General features: G+C 58.9%; 1 protein-coding gene across 1 annotated transcript; it reads right to left on the bottom strand.

The window, feature by feature from the left end:
• Positions 1–11,846: 11,846 nt before the first annotated feature.
• On the bottom strand, positions 11,847–15,978 carry NPM3 (nucleophosmin/nucleoplasmin 3). Its single transcript, XM_064431098.1, has 6 exons — positions 15,863–15,978; positions 14,142–14,227; positions 13,446–13,565; positions 13,112–13,205; positions 12,540–12,663; positions 11,847–12,427 (listed from the first exon to the last, which is right to left on the bottom strand). The coding sequence occupies exons 1-5, from the start codon at positions 15,903–15,905 to the stop codon at positions 12,572–12,574; spliced, it is 435 nt and encodes a 144-aa protein (XP_064287168.1). The 5' UTR covers positions 15,906–15,978; the 3' UTR covers positions 11,847–12,427; positions 12,540–12,571.
• Between the last annotated feature and the right edge of the window lie 448 nt (positions 15,979–16,426).

The raw sequence follows: 16,426 nt of genomic DNA, 5'->3' as shown, positions 1-16,426 counted from the left end.
GGCAGAGCAAATTCCGCAACCGGGGTGGGGAAGCGGGACACCCCCGATTTCTTCGCGAGCATCCCCGCCGGGCGCTTACCTTGCGGAGCGGGCGGGCGCCCTCAGGGCCGGCGCTGCGGGGCCATGGGGCCGGGCGGCGGCGGGACGGGGCTCAGCCCCGCAGCCCGGGCAGGGCCGCCGAGGGCTGCATTGTTCCGGCGAGCCCCGGCCCTCCCGGCCCCGCCACCTGTTGCGCACCGGGGCGGGGGCTGCGGCGGGGCTGCGGCGGGCGGCCCCCGGGGCCGGTACCTGGCCGGGGCCGGGGCCGGCGCCGCCTGCTCGGCGCTGAGTGACAGCTGCTAATTTGCCGGCCGTGCCCCGCTGCCGGTCCCCGCGCTCCCCGCGCCCTCCTTTATCTTATCAGAGCCCATAATTACAATTGCTATTTTGCTTCCTCGAATCAGCAATCAGCGCTATCTGCCGCCGCTGGAGAGGCAGCTCCTGTCAGCCGCCCCTGAGTGACAGCGCGGCGGCTGCCCCGCCGCACAAGCACACCCACCCTCGCACACAGCCCCGCACACGCCTGTGCAGCCCTCCCGCACACCGTCCCTGTCACACGCACACACAGCTGGCACACGCGTGCAGCCTTTCCCGGGAGGTCCCCCCCTTCTCACTGGCACCCCTCACACAGTCTGCACCCCCAGCACAGCTATCCACGCTTTGCTTTGCTCACCCACCCGCAAATACAGCCCTCTGCCTCACAGATCACACCAGCTGCAGCCACAGGGCAGCTCTCTCTCTCACGTGCACTCTGACACCCAGCCTGCACACTTGCCCCCTCGCTCAGGCACCCAACAGCCCTAGACACAAGTGCACCAGCACCTCTCCCCACCACACAATGTGTCACCCCAAAACTCTGCCCACTGTCACTTCTGGGGATGGATCTCCCGGGGTCCTCACCTGATCTTGCTCAGCATCCTCACTGCCGAGGAGTGCTGCAGGCAGGCAGGGGAGCCTGGGCACTGCCCCTCACTGGGCTGACCCTGCAGGGCCCAAGGAGAAAACAGTCCCTGCATCAGTATTAACAAACCCAGTACAGCACAGGAGGAGCAACTGCCTTGTCCTGGCCAAAATTACCCCAAAATTCAGTTCATTGTTCATTTTCCTTCCCTATTTTTTTTTTTTTTGGTGCAAAAAAATGTTTCTAAAAGGGCTTCCAATGTATAGGAAGAAGTCTTAGGGCAAGCCTAAGCATTTAACTGGAAGCATTCAGGAGGACCACAGGAGCAGGCAGGACAGGCACTGAAGGTGCTTGGCAGAAGCAGGAGCTGGTTTCCAAGGGCACAACACATTCACACATTCAGCTCATCAGTACAGCACATGGTCAGGAGAAAAACCTCCCAGGCTGACCTGTGTGAACAGCTGATGTACCACAGCACAGGTGAGATGGTTCCTCCTATTCACCTCTCTGCACTGCCCAAGGAAAACCAGGCAAAACCAGAGCAGGAAACACTAGACACTCCTGATGCTCTAAATTCAGTCAATCCGTACTTTTTTATATATTAAAAAATCAAGGAATTCAGTCTATTTCCCAGATGCTGCTCTCCTTCACCAGTGGCCACCTCTACTTTATCCCTGGTGGGCACGGGACCAGGCAGGCACATGTTACCATGCACACCACAGTCTACTCAATAGCACCATTTCCAGAACAGCCCAGCCTGCCTTAAATTGGGAGATTTATGGTGTCCTGTACAGGGTCAGAGGCAGCTGCAAGCTGACAGTCCCGTGTGCCCCCTGCCCTCAGCAAACAGGCTCAAGTGCCAGTCATGGCTGTAAAATCAAGCCCGTGTGGGATCACGCAGGGGTGGCCACACTTTGCCTGACAGGGGATGACAGACGACGCTCCTGTCAGCCATCCTCAGGCCTGCAGCCAAAGCCTCCACAGCCCCCACCCCGCCCCACCTTTGGGAAGGGAAAAGGAATGAGCAGGTCGGTGACAGCAGCCAGGGACAGGCAGCACCACGGCTGCTGGGCTCACCCCACCCCTGCTGCTGCTGCCTTGGGTCATGGCCACAATCTGCTCCTTGCAGAGAAGATGGGGGCCTGCACAGAGGCATCTGCCTTCTTCCCTTGGTGCTTCCCAGCCCACCTGTGTTTGCATCAAGAGTGACACCCCCACCCCTTTTGTTTTTAAGTAAGAAACCTTTTTGGATAGGCTCTCGCCCATGCCAGGCAGAACAAGGAAATTCTGCCTGCCTGTCAGCTCCTTCACAGGCCATCTGAGATAAGCCCCCTGGTCCACAGGGTGAGGGTCCCCTCCATCCCTGGCACAGAGGTTAAATGGCTTGTCTGGCTCTCCTGGGGAGAAGAGAAACTCCATCCCTGTGCTGCTGAGACCAGCTGGGCCTCAGGCCAAACTGCTGTGGAGATGGTGGAAGAAAGCCCCTTGTGGCAGAAAGACTTGGGGACCTGCTGTGCCCCCAGCACACCAGGCAGCCACTGGGCTGTGATCCCTGGAAGAGGCTTACCAGCATGGTCCCATCAGACCTTGTCCTGCTGCCCCACTGCTCCATTGCCCTGGTCTGCAAAACTGGGACCATGTTAAACTGGTCAGATACAGAAGGGTTTTCCTTCAGAGAAGAGCTCATGTTCACGTTCATCAGGGATGTTAAATGCTGCAGATGAAGCATTAGCAGCAGAGATGTGAGCTGCAGCCTCCCATCCCCTTTCCCACAAAGTTGAGGGTACCAAGGTGCAGCTACAGGGCTACAACACCAAGAAGCAGGAGCTGAGAGAGGAACAGGGCATGGAGGCAGCAGTCCCAGCCTGGCTGGGGTCCAGGCTTGGTCTCAAACTTTGACCTCCTTCATCCCACACAGAACCTGCTGGCAGCTGGGAAGTGGAGGCAGCTCCTGGAGCAGCCTAGACTGAGATAAGACAGGAAGCAGACCAGGAGAGGATTTGAGATGGAAGGGGCAGCAGGTGGGACTCTGGAAGGGGTCTGTGCCTCTCTGTACAGCAGGGACTGGAGAGAGCACCGCAGGTGCTGAAGAAAGCTCTTCCCATTCCCCTTGTGATGCTCAGCACGGCACCCCCACAACCCAGGGCCACCCCAGCACCATCCCTTCTCTGTCCCAGGATCTCCCTTAGCACATCTGCAGGACAGAGCCAGATTCCATCTCCAACTTCCTGCCTGCTTTCTTTATCATCCCTGCCTAGCCCAGTTCTAGCCAGAAATGGTGCACATGCACCCCTTTCCTTGTGCAGGATGAGAAACAGTGGCGTCAGCTCCTGCTCCCCACAAGAGATCAAAGCCAGCAAGGAGCATCAGCCTGAAACCTCTCCACCAGCACCCCTTCTTTCAGAAAGGCAGAGACAAGAAAAACAACACCAACCACAGCTTCAGGGGCAAGCAGTCCAAACTGGGCTGAATGGAGACAAGGGCTGTAGCAAACTGGGAGCTCATATCATAAGAGGAGTCTAGGAGAATTTGGAGTGAGGGGATGCCAGCAAAACACCGACAGGAGTTTTGCCTTGAATACCTCTTTCAGGGAGAACTACCAGTGGATAGTTTCAGGGGAAACTATCAGGTGGAGAAGCAAGCAGGACGCTGCTGTCCCTCACAGAGAGAAACCAACAGGCAGCGTTCCCTGCTCCTGCCAGGCAGGGACACAGACAGGACCACAGCGCTAATCCCGACCGATGGAGGAGAGCAGTACCTGCACACGGCAGCAGCGAGCCGGCCCGAGGGCGAGGAGAGCTCTCTCTGCAGGTGCAGAGGGCTCAGACAGCCGGCAGAGCAGTTGCCTGGGGGACTGTGAAAGGTGACAGACAGTGCAGGCAGTAGGGTTGAGGGTTAGCCAAAGGCTGGGGCTCACAAAGGTGGGGACACCGAAGTGCAGGAAGCACTGCCCAATACCTGAGCATCTCTCTGCGCTCCAACACATATGAAGAAGAGCCAAAATGCACAAAACCCAGAATCCTGTAATGTTTTACAGCCATGCCTGGAGGATGCTTGGCCATAAACTAACTTTTTTCCACCCCAAAATAAAGACATGGAGGTTTCCCAGCAAAGCCAGAGGAATACTAGTCCACTCCACCCTCAGCCTTCCCAGCCCCGTGGCCCAGTGCCCCCAGCCCTGCCTGCTGATCCTTCACTGCAGCTTTAATGGGGCGTTTCAGAGGCAGCAGCAGCTCCTCCATGGCTGAGCAGCACGGAGCAGCCCGGGGCAATCCCACTGCTCACCATTAACCTGCCCCCACCCCCAAAGGGAAGGAACTTGGCGAAACCCCATTGGGATGTGTTACATGGGAATGACCTTGCCTTCACTACCCACAGCACCAAGGCAGCCCCGGGGCAAACGAGGAGCCAGGAGGGGAGACACAGCCCACTCACAATTAATTCTTCTCTCTATTCAATTACTAGCAGCAAGACTGAGGCATGTTTTGTGGGTGGTGGGAGCGCCAGGCCAGGAGACTGTCCCTGTGTTCTGGTCACAGCCCCCTGGACCTCCTGTGCAGGACCAGAGGGCCCTCTCTGGTCACTCTTCAGCACTCTGTGGTCAGTGGTCACTCTTCAGCAGCCTGCTCTCCCACTTCTGACTCTGACTCCCCTGCCCCTCACCACCTCCTGTCCCTCCTATCCAGCAGCTTTCTGGAAACACGACCTTTGCTTCCATAATTTCAGTCTGTGCTCCTGGAATTGCAGGTGTCAATAATGGCTTCACCATCCTCCAGTGGCCACGTGCTGGCTCCCAGGCAGCGATGCTCCTGCAGATCAGAGGAGACAAAGCTGGGCTCTGCTTTCCATCCAGGCTGGGCCACAGGGAGGAGAGCTCTCCACTCACAACAGCAGGGCTGCCAGCATAGCAGGGGCAGCCTGGGGGGCTCAGCATGTGGCAGCTTCGCTCCTGGCTCCCAGGCAGAGCAGAGGATCATCCTGTCATCCAGGACAGTCCACGGATGCCCACATGGATTTTCCCATGGTGTTAAGCATGCCCTGCATTTGGGTCTGTTGGGGCTGGTGCTGTTCTCATCTCTGGCATCCCCACCCAGCACAAGGGGTGAGCCAGGCACACGGGTAATGATCGGGCAGAGTTGAGCAAGACCAAGAGCCTTGTGGAGGGCACTCAGGTCCCACCTATCTGCAAGGAGAGAGAACTGGGATGGCTCTGCAACTCCCCAGCTCAGGAAGGGGTCCACACACAGTCCTTGACCCAGGCAAGCCAGAAACAAAGACCAAAGAGTCCCAGTGAGGGCAGTTCACGTGGCATCAGCTCAGAGAGAAGGTGACATCTCCAACCCTGCATGATTCAAACCTGAGGCTGAGTATTTTTGTGCAATTCTGCTCTCCATTGAACAGGGGTCAGCAAACAAGCAGCCTGACCAGGAATAGCCATGACACATGCACGGGGAAAGGTTCACACCCACGGACATGTGGATGAAGATGTGTCTGCTCATGGCCCTTGGGCAGCTCCACTCCATTCCTGACCCCCTTGTGGAGACCAAACAGCACCTCCAGAACATGGTCCCAAGAACCTGGCACAACTTCCCCAGCATCACAGCCCCAGCCCAAGCTGGGGTCTCCAGCCACACATCATCAAGAAGGGCTGGGAAAGGGGGGGGTCACAGCCAGGCTGGGTAGGCAGGGGCTCCACTGGCCACCCAGGAAGGTGGGAGCCATCACTCAATGCCAGGTGTCACTGTCCTGTCTGTGGGATGGGGTCTGTGGCTCCTTCAGCATCACAAGTAGCTGAGACAGAGATGCAAAATGCTGTTCCTTTCTTGCCTCATTTCCCAGCCAGCCCCATCGGGCAGTTTGGCTTGGTTTGGGTCCTCTTAGGAACAGGACTTCTACACCCAGCCCACAGTGGGGTTAAGCCTAAAACCAACAGCAAGGCCTGGGGGGGGCTGTACATCTCTGTAACTCTACCTTCGTTTGTTTGCTTACAGCATCCACCCAAAATGCCCGTGTGTGTCTCTGGGCCTCTGTGTCAGTGGCAGCTGAACTGCTGACCCCAGGAGTTTGCAAAACACCAGGGTTATGGCCCCTTTGACATCCCAGCCCAGCAGAGCCACAGCTCATCCTGACCCTGGCCCCGAGGAGCCAGGCCCTGGGGCACCCACATGGCCCTGGGAGAGCTGGGGCTATGGGCAGACAGTGGGGCCAGAGGGAGCGAACCCCAAAGGAGTGGGGAGGTGGACACACACGGTACTTGCTGCTGTCCCCCACATTTCTGTGGACCACCACAACACAGACCCACCCAAACCCCTGCTAGTCCTTATCCATGCCCAGCCCTTCATCTTCTGTCAGCCCTAGGGCCCCCACCCCGTGCTGGGATGGGGACTGGCACAGGGACTGTGCCCCTTGCCAGCTTCCATGCCTGGTCATGCATGGTCTCTGTGGTGCCCTGCAGACCTCTGTGTTTTAGGAAGGTGGGGAACATATGGTCACAGGCAAAACAACGGCCAGAGGCTGGAGACAGCCTGTAACTGGTTTCTCCCCAGTACCAGCTGTGGCAGGGGACTTCATGCCACCTTGGAGTGTGGCCATGGCACGCACAACCCAAGCTGCCATCATGGAGCAGACACCATCTCCAGGGTGTGCAGGGGTGGGTCAGGGCTGCAGGGAGTCAGCCTAGGCACGGGTGCAAATGCCCAGGGACTTCAGATGGAGTTTGAGAGCTCTCCAAACATTCTGCTTCCATTTCTTCCCCCAGGAGCCAAAATCCTACCTCCCAATGGCCAAGCCCCACTGCTAAACCATGCTGCCTTCCCCTGTGAGCTGAGCATTAGGTCTAGCAGGACAAACCTGCCACAGGCAAGGTGCCTGTCCCCTCTGCTCCCCTCATCCTCTACTCTGCCCATCATCAACAACCCTTCCTATCCAGCACCAAAAACCTCATGCACTGCAGCTTGGGGGTCTTTGCCTGCCTAAGAGCCTGTCAGGGGAGCAGGGGATGGAGTGTGGAGTAGTGTGAGGTGCCCCCCAGGGCCTGGCAGAGACATCACCAGCAAGGATACCACAGAAGACAAATCCTGCCCATCCAGCCTAGGGCTCTGCCACTGACATCCCTGAGAGAAAAACTCTGAGAGATCCTGAATCCCCTTGGGACACAGCCCAGATGCTCCAGGCAGGCCCCGCTCCCCTGGATGCCACCAGCCTGGCAGGGACGTGTGGCCATTGGAGGGCAGGACACCTGTGACCTCTGGGTATCTCGGCTGAGGGTGCTGAGCACAGAGCTGCCCACACTGCCCTGATGTGAGGTGGCTGTGCAGGGCACAGGAGGGGACAGTGTGGGACAGCTGCAGGGAGCCTGTACCACCACCACCAGGCTGCCTTGCATGGAGCTCTCTGCCACAGCTCAAACACATTCACTTTTAGCTTTACATGTCTGTGAGTGTCCGTGAGTTTAAAGCCACACAACCCCTGCTCCAACATTATCCCGTGCTTCTCCAGCTGTGTCCTTAGTGCAGAACAAAATGCCACAGCTGCCACAGCAGCACCTTCATGGAAACAGCCCCCTCTTGCATTCTGGGCAGCGCTGTGGGACTGGGGACACAGTGCACATCACAGCAGCCACGTTAGCACAGCCTGCCACCACCCCGGGCAAGAGCTAACTCCTGTGCCAGATGTGAATCCAGACATCTGCTGTGCAACTGGGGGCAGGAGGAGCCTCTTCTCCTCCCACAGAACACTCAGTGGGTGAACAGCCACACATCCAGGCTCCCAATAAACTTGAGGCAGCCTGGGGAGGACCCAGCACGTGTCTGAGCACCAGCATGCAGGAGATGACACCAAACCTGAGCTTCAGTTTTTCCAGCAGAGAAGGCTATTCCCACACAGCACACCAGCACCATTTCCCTTTGAAGGCATATTGATGGGAAGGGGATGGGAATTACTGGCAGCCTGGCCCTTCCAGACCCTGCTGCTGCCTCCCTTGTTTGCAATCTGTCCCCAGCTCAGCCCTACCGGGGCCTGCCCTGGCTCCCCGAGGCAATAGCACTGCCGGCAGGATGGGACAGGGATGGCACAGGCAGATAACACACTGGAGAACAGGACACTCATCACACCCCCCATCAGGGTAGTCCCAGCTAAAGGTGGCTCTGCTGGCCCTTTTTTTGGCTCCTGCTGCCACCAGGGTGCCACGTGGCCCTCTGCCCACTTCACAGAGCTGTTGCACCCCAGGATAATGGGATGCTGCATCTCCTGGGGTGTCCCCAGCACTTCCTTCCAAGTCCAGGCAGACAAGATTCAGAGAAAATGTTGCCCTGGATCAGCGTGGGAACCAGCAACAGGGAGCTCATGGAGCAGGGGACCAGCCCCACCTACAGCACAGTCACAGCTGTGCTTCTCAGCCGCCCTGGGGCCGTGGTCTCAGCCACAAAGAGTTGAAACCCAGCCAGAACTCTGATGGGGCAGGACCCGCTGGGGCATCAAAAGGAAAACCACTTCCTGGCCACGCTCAGCAGAGCAGCTCCCCATCCTGCTCCTCCATCCCTGAAATAGCAACTGAGACCTGACCTCTGAAATCAGAGCATCCTCTGGGAGCTGCTGGCCTGGCCCAGCCACCACAGGGAGGAGGCAGCCAAGCCCCAGCCAGCCAGGCTGCACCTGAGCCAGGCCCTGCAGCAAGCAGCCTGAGCTCTCACCAGGAGCAGCAGGGTCTTTTGGGAGGGCTGTGGGGTGTGTGGCACCATGGGTGCACAGCCACCCTCATGCATGATGAGCTCCACATACAGCTCCATTCCTCTGCTGCATAGCTCAGCCAGGGGCAGGGTTACCCACTGCTGCCAGAGCAGGGAGGGATCCCTCACCAGCTGTATCAGCATGCAGAGAGGGGGGATGCTCAGATCAAATCAACTCCCAGAGCAATCCTAGAGCCACCTGGACTGGGGCATCATTTGGCTCCCCAGGTACTGGCACCTCCACCCCCTGTTGGGAGAGTGATGGGCTCCACACCCTTAGGTGTGTCCCTAGCACGGGGAACCCACGTTCATACATAGAAACACAACTGGATTACCCCCTCACCCTATGGACAAGGCAGCCCTCACACCAGGAGCCCCACGCCTCACTCCCTGTGCACAGAAAGGCTCCTGCCCCCACCAGCACTGAGCACCCCCAGCCCAGCCATGCCCGAGCCCACCTGCTCTTAGCCAGCCCTGTTTGTTTGCCCAAGGTATTTGCAGCCGGGGGCACCTGCTTTGATACCATCAGCTCCACGAAGGAAGCTGCTCACCTAGCGTGACCCCTGTAATCCCATCCTTCCCCGTTAAGTGCTGTGTGAGCGCATCCCCCCTCCCAGCCTCCTGACATTTCAGCATTTATCTCCCTCTCCCCAAGCTCAGCACATCAAGGCAGTGACATCACTGGGGAGCAGGAAGCAAACGTCCCAAAGTCACTTAGAAAAGGGCTTGGCAGTACCAACACACCCTCTAGTGCTCCCTCTGTGCTGGGGGCATCCAATTCCCACGGCATTGCCCTACAGCAGCACTGGGCACCAGCCAGCACTCGTGACCAGATCTTGAGCTGAGCTGGTCCTACAGTGGGGTCCTACACAAGCTTTGTCTCCTCAAGCCTCCTGCCACCACCCTCATGTCCTTTGCCTCCTGCCAGGACAGTCCTGCCTGCCTCTGTTCTAGCTACCTAGACACCCTGAAGTACACACACCAGCAGCCTGAAATAATCTCTTTTTAGTATTGAAGAGGCCAAATGCTCCTTCTCATTAGCCAACACAGCCTCTTCCACTTCCACTCCTTCCAGGACGGAGCAGTGCCCATTCCCTGCACTCATCACTCCCCATCAGGCTTGGAAGCAGCTGCCTCCCCCAGCCCTCCCTTCCAAGAGCGCCTCGTTAGAAATGGTCGGATGGCTCCCGTTCCCCTGGAGTCAAGCTGCATTTCCGCGGAGCACAAGCACAGTCCAGGTCTGGCAGACAGATTATCCCTGACCCCTTCCAGGTGCACGTAGCCAGGGAAATCTGCAAGGTGATGGGGTGCCAGCCCTGGCAGGGGCTGGACACTGTCTTAGCGCTGTCCCAGCCACGGCTCCACCCAAAGCCCAGGACTCCTTTCCTGTACCACCAGCACAGGGCGCTGGTGCGTGTGCCCACCGGCACCTCTCCAATAGCCACTGCCCGCAGGGATATCCACCGCCTCCCTTCACCCAGCTCAGCTGCAGGAACGTCCCGCTACTTGGGAACTTCCCAGGCCAACGGGATTTGCCGAGAGACCCGACCGCGCCTGTGGGCACGGGCACCGAGCGCCAGCCCCGGGCACACGGGACGGCGGGGGGACACCGCACCGGGGACAGGACCCCTGCCAGCCACACCCGCCCTCCGACAGGAGAGGAGCAGCAGCAGGGCGGGATGCCCTTTGCACCCTGCCGGGGAGGGCGGCCATGCCCCGAGAGCCCGCGGGCCGGCAGCGGCAGCGGAACGGAGCGGCGGAGTCCCGGTGCCCCGGTACGGGCGCGGTGCCCCGGTGTCCCGGTACGGGCGCGGTGTCCCGGAGCCCCGGTACGGGCGCGGTGCCCCGGTACGGGCGCGGTGTCCCGGTGCCCCGGTACGGGCGCGGTGTCCCGGTACGGGCGCGGTGCCCCGGAGCCCCGGTACGGGCGCGGTGTCCCGGTACGGGCGCGGTGCCCCGGAGCCCCGGTACGGGCGCGGTGTCCCGGTACGGGCGCGGTGTCCCGGAGCCCCGGTACGGGAGCGGTGCCCCGGAGCCCCGGTACGGGCGCGGTGCCCCGGTGCCCCGGTACGGGAGCGGTGCCCCGGTGCCCCGGTACGGGAGCGGTGCCCCGGAGCCCCGGTACCGGCGCAGAGCCCGCCTGCCCCCTGGCGGTGCCGCGCCGGCCCCGCCGCCCCTCCAGCCCCGCATGCCCCGCGCCGCTGCACGGAGCAGGGGCTGCAGCTCCCCCGAGCCCGCTTTCCCCGCTGCTGCCCCCCAGGCAGCCGAGGTCGCGTTCCCCGGAGCTGGGATGCCAGCGGTCTTGGAGTAATGGGATGTTTTGGGTTGGAAGGGACTTTTAGAGGCCATCTAGTCTAACCACTCTGCCATCTTTAACTAGACCAGGCTGCTCAGAGCCCTGTTCAACCTGATCTTGAATGTTTTTGGGGATGGGGCATCTACTGCTTCTCTGGGTGATCGGTACCACTGTTTTACCAACCTCAAGGGTGGTAAAAAGCCCTTCTTCCTTATATTTGATTTATATAAACCCTTTTAGTTTAAAATTATTACCCCTTGTCCCTCTTCAACAGGCCCTGCTAAAACATCTGTCCCCGTATTTCTTACAAGCCCCCTTTAAGCACTGAGATGCCACAGAAAAATCTCCCCAGAGCAAACCCTTCTTCAGTCCTTTTCCCTCTGCTGCTAGGGGATTTGAAGTCTCATTCTGAGAGCTAAGCAAGGCTTGTTTGGGGCCAGAAGGAAACAGTGGGTAGGTGTAAAGGAGCTGCACAGGTTCCAGAGGAGAGAAACAATCTAGAAAACAGCCTGAGCTGAGGATCCACCCTGCATTTCCTACATGAGCCCAGGCTACCGAGAAACTCACTGTCCCTGGGCATCAACAGAGAACAGTCCATGGTGCTTCTCAGGGACACATCCAGGTCTCAGGCAAGGAGGACTGGGACAGGCATTGACACATGGGCCAAGAATGCAAGACTGATTGCAGAGAAACTGCCAGAGAAACATTTGAGGGCAGAACCAGCCACCACAGGTGAGAAATGGCACCTAGCTGAAGTGCAGAAAGGATCAAACCCTCTCCAGGTGCCCAGGCATGGAGGGGACACAAGTCCTCAGCAGAGGTCACAGCTCAAACTTGTCCCACTGAAGTGTGCATGGGAAGAACCTGGCAGCCAGCAGGAACCTTTCTTCAGACCTGAGAGATCTTTATTGAGTGTAAGAACAGTTCTTTACAATGCAGACTGAGCCAGAACCTCCCCCAAATCGGAGAGGCTGTGAGCTCCCACCCCACCATAACTGCAGCTGAGAACAGAGCATGAACCCCACTTTCAACAATTATATAAAAACCACTAAGATGTGAGTAAGCAAAAGCAAACACATTAGAATCAGTGAAAGTGCCTGTCCCACACTGGCTTCACATCCATCTGCTGGAGAAGGGGCCAGGACTGAGTATTTCACAGCCAGGGAAAGGGGGTGCACAGAGCAGAGGTCCAGGACAGCAAAAAGGCACAGGGTAAGGATCACCTCCTCCATCCCCAACTCCCAGAACAGGGATCAGGGAGAGGGGTACACCAGCAGCATCCATCCAGTTTTGGGATCACCCTCCCAGGGCTGTGTGAAAGGAGACACCTCAGTGCTGGGAGCAGCCCCTGCTCCCCAAAAAGTTAAAACAGCATTAAAAAAAAAAAAAAGCAGTAGATGTTGAGGTCCAGGCAACAGGTATCCAAAGTAAAAACCATCCAGGGAGAGAAGTCCCAGCGAGTACCTAGGGAAAGAACCAGGCTGAAGGTTGAGTTCAGCAGCACATCCCACCCACACTTGCCACACCAGTATCACAGCCACCCAGATCCTCCTTCCAAGGCAGCCTGGCCCCTCACCTTGCCTGGAGACAGGTTACTCCTTCCTCCTCCTACTTCTTGGCTGGCATAATAGGAGGAAGGTCCTCCTCATCCTCCTCAGACAAGTCATCGTCCTCCTCAAAGGAAACATCTTCCCTGTGCACTGGGACACACAAGCAGCTGTTACTCACCAATGGATGGCTGTGCAAATAATGCCCTCCAAATGAGAGCACTGGCCCACAAGACACCCCAAGAGCAGAGCAGCACAAGGAGCTCTGAAGCAGCTTCCACAGCAGCTAACTCTGGGAAATAAGCAGCATCCCAGCTGGAGGGAGGTCTCAGAGGGGAATAGTGACAGGCAGACTGAAAAAGGGGACAGTTTGAGACATCCAGACCCCTTTGTCCATGCAAGGCCTTAGGGAAGGAATCCCTGCACTGAGATGGCCCCTGGGGAACCAGCACAAAAGAGGGACAGCCTGCATGCCAGGTAGCACCCAGTGCATCTCCCAGCACCCAGTGCGTCTTCCAGCAGCTCCCTAGACATCGTTGACACTGGAGCCCCTTTGTACCCCTCACTCCTCCCCAGCCTTTCCCCACCCTTCAGTCCTTACTGATCCTGTGCCAGCCAGCGAGGTGCACTGGGCCAGAGCCTGCTGCCAGGCGAAAGGTCACTGGAGGCTGCAGCTTGAAGTTGTCCAGACTCAGCTGCAAAGAGCAGAGACAGAGCCGAGTTAGGAGCAGAGGCAAAAAGCAGAATATCCTGTAGCTGCCAGTTCAGCACCTGGCCCAGTTAAACATGTCCATCTGAGGGCACCTGCAGCCAGGCCACGGGTACCCAGGGCATTTGCCTGTGAGCTGCAGATCCCAGATCAGGATCCACAAACATCCAGAGCTGTCCTGTTCCCTGCAGCCATCCACCCCTGAGTCTTCAAATCAGCCTCTTACCAAGGGCTGGCATGACAACTTCAGATTTGCCACAGGCACAGCAATCTCTTGGTTCTCATGGTTTCGCCCAACGACTTCCACCACGTTGCACTCGTCCTTGGCACCATCAGTGAGGGAGACCTGGGTGGGAGTGGAGGTTGTGAACAAATGCTCTCCCAAGGGACACAGATGGAGACCTCCACAGGATAAGTAACCCACAGCAATGCTACCAGCCCAGATGTCATGTTACTGCAGTCACCTAAAGGGATGGCACCTGGGCTGCATTTTCTGCTGATCTGATCCATGCTGACAGGTTCTGTGCTCCAAGGATAGAAAACATCCCCAGGAAGAGCCAGGAATTAAGCCCTGCACCTATCTGGGCTTGGGGAGCAACAAGCCAGACACTCAGCTGGTGTGGATCTGGTGTGAAGCACCAGTAAGGTCAAATACAAGGGAAAATTTTTCTTCACCACCTGCCTGGAGCATTCCCTGACCCAGCAGTCTCCTGCCACCACAGGCTTTGCACAACCACCTCTGTATGATGGATAATTGTGACCACTCTGTGTTGTGCCCTGAGAGCAGCCAGTCCTGGGACCTCAGCCAAGGGAGTCCCCTGATCCAGCCCAGCCAAGAAAGGAGGATGAGCCTGGAAAAGGGGCATAAGGATATGGGGAACTACAGGAGAGAACAAGCACAGTTAATTCACATTTCTCTTACCACAGACAGGGCTAAAATGTGGTCAGAGTTGTCTTCTTCATCCACCTGAAATGTGTAGGATTTGGTACTGGCAGACAGCTCACAGCCTAGAAGGAGATTAAAAAAGCAGTAGCAAGCATTACACAGCACCAGTCACTACAGACCAAGGGCCCTGAGGGGCAGCCCTGGCCAGGCATGCACATGGCATCCTAAACCTCTTTATTTTCTCAGGTGAGGAGCATCATCAGACCAGTGCACCCTGGGCTCCAGGGTCCCAGAAAAACACACACCTGCCTCTGCACCATGCAGGGACAAAACCTGGTGTCCCCAAAGCAGGCTGCCCTGAAGCAATGCCCATGGGCACCCAAGGTTCCCAAGCACTGGCAGGGCAAGGCTCTTCCCCTCCAGAGAGCAGAACAGTCAGGGCACACCACTGTGGGAAACAGAGGGAGCAGACAAAACAGTGACTCTGCTCATGCCATCGCCAGTATAACTTTTTCTTGAATGGGAGTCTGGAAGCAGAGACAGACACAGAGTGCCAGACCTGAATGATGAGGCACAACCCAACGGGAGGACGCCAGGCCAAGCTGCAGGGAGCTGGAGTCCCACAGGAGAAGTTTTGAGACGTATTTTATTACATACTTCAGACAGTTACAAAAACAAGGGAGATGCATAACTACGTCCTGAGCTCTTAGAATCAGGATTCAGCCGACCAAAGGGAGGGACTAAACTGCCCTGGGTGCGTTTACTTATTGCAGGATGATTCACCAACACCAACGTAAGGCCGATCGGAAAAACACAGAGCTGAGCCCGGCACTTCCAGGGGAGAGGAACCAGCCTTCACCAGCGCAGCCCGGGGCAGCACCTCTGTTTTCCCATGCTTACATATCAAACTTACCGAGGGGAGGAACCGAGCCCCAGGTGCCTAAAATGCCTGGGGAGCTGCAACTCCGCTCCTCCCCAGCGCAGCGCGCCCGGGCTCACAGGAGGGCAGGGCCCCGAGCGGCCCGGCCGGAACCCCTCCCGGAGAGGGGGGACTCGGCCCGGAGAGGGGGGACTCGGCCCCGGAGAGGGGGGACTCGGCCCCGGAGAGGGGGGACTCGGTCCCGGAGAGGGGGGACACGGCCCCGGAGAGGGGGGGACACGGCCCCGGAGAGGGGGGGACACGGCCCCGGAGAGGGGGGGACTCGGCGCAGGGCGGCTCGCTGACGTGGGAGCGCGGGGCATTAACCGGAGGAGCGGGAGCGGCCGGCGAGAGCCGCGGCTGCCAACACACCGCCCCGTTCATCCCACTCCTCTGAAGCCGCCGGAACACCAGGACCCCACGCGGCTCCCCCGAACCCGCCCCGGGACCCCCAGCGTGTGCCTGTGCTTGCCAAGCCCGGCAAACACGTGTGTCTCCACGCCGTCCTTCCCCCCCGGCGCTCACTGCCCTCCACGTGTCTCTCCACACCCACGTGTCTGTCCCGCTCTGGCCGCCTGCCCCCCACAATGGCCCTGCTGCCCCCCGGCTCTACTGCCCCACCTTTCCAGGCCTTTCCAGCCTCCACGCCGTCCCCAGTACTCACCAAACTCTTCCTGCCCCGTCCCTCTCCCGCTCCCCAGCTCTCTATCACCGTCCTAGGTCTCTCTCGTCCCCACCCCCCGCCTCGTGTGTCACCTCCCTAACTCACCTGTGGCCCCCCACGCGTCTCTCCCTCCCCCTCGCCCGTGCCCCCGCTCCCCGGCCCGGGGCCGCTCACCGAAGAGGACGCTGCCGGGACAGGCGGGCCCGTGCGGCTCCATGAGGCGGCGGCGCTGGGAAAGGCTTTGGCAGGGGGCGGGCCGTGCCGTGCCGAGCCGGGCCGAGCCGGGCCGCCCCGCCCCGCGCCCGCCCCCGGGGACCGAGCCAAAGGGTCCTGCGGCAGCGCCCCGCCCCGTATTTAATTCGGGTATTTCCTGGCCCTTCAGCGCTTACTGACCCCACCGCCAGCTGTGGAAACAGCGCACCGGAAAATGGCCCTTACCGCCGGCTGCTCACCCATCGCCCCGCTCCTGGGCACCATCCCGGCCCACGGCAGCAGCGCCCCAGCACTGCGGAGAACGCACAGGGCACGTACAGAGCCAGCAGCATGAGGGCATAAAGAGGGGTACCGGGGGGACAGGAGGGTGACAAGGATGCAGGGAGGACCACAGCGGGAGGGACCTGTTCATCTCTATCCCTTTAAGCATGGGCAAGAGCAGCGTGACCTGACACTGGGGACTGCGGCACAGGAGGAGACATCCTATTTCAAAATCTAAGGTAAGGAGGAGAGGGCTGCACCGGC

This window comes from Passer domesticus, chromosome 8 (genome assembly GCF_036417665.1).
Source record: "Passer domesticus isolate bPasDom1 chromosome 8, bPasDom1.hap1, whole genome shotgun sequence".
Lineage (NCBI taxonomy): Eukaryota > Metazoa > Chordata > Aves > Passeriformes > Passeridae > Passer > Passer domesticus.
The sequence above is the reverse complement of the archived record's forward strand: the minus strand, read 5'-3'. Positions and strand labels throughout refer to the sequence as shown.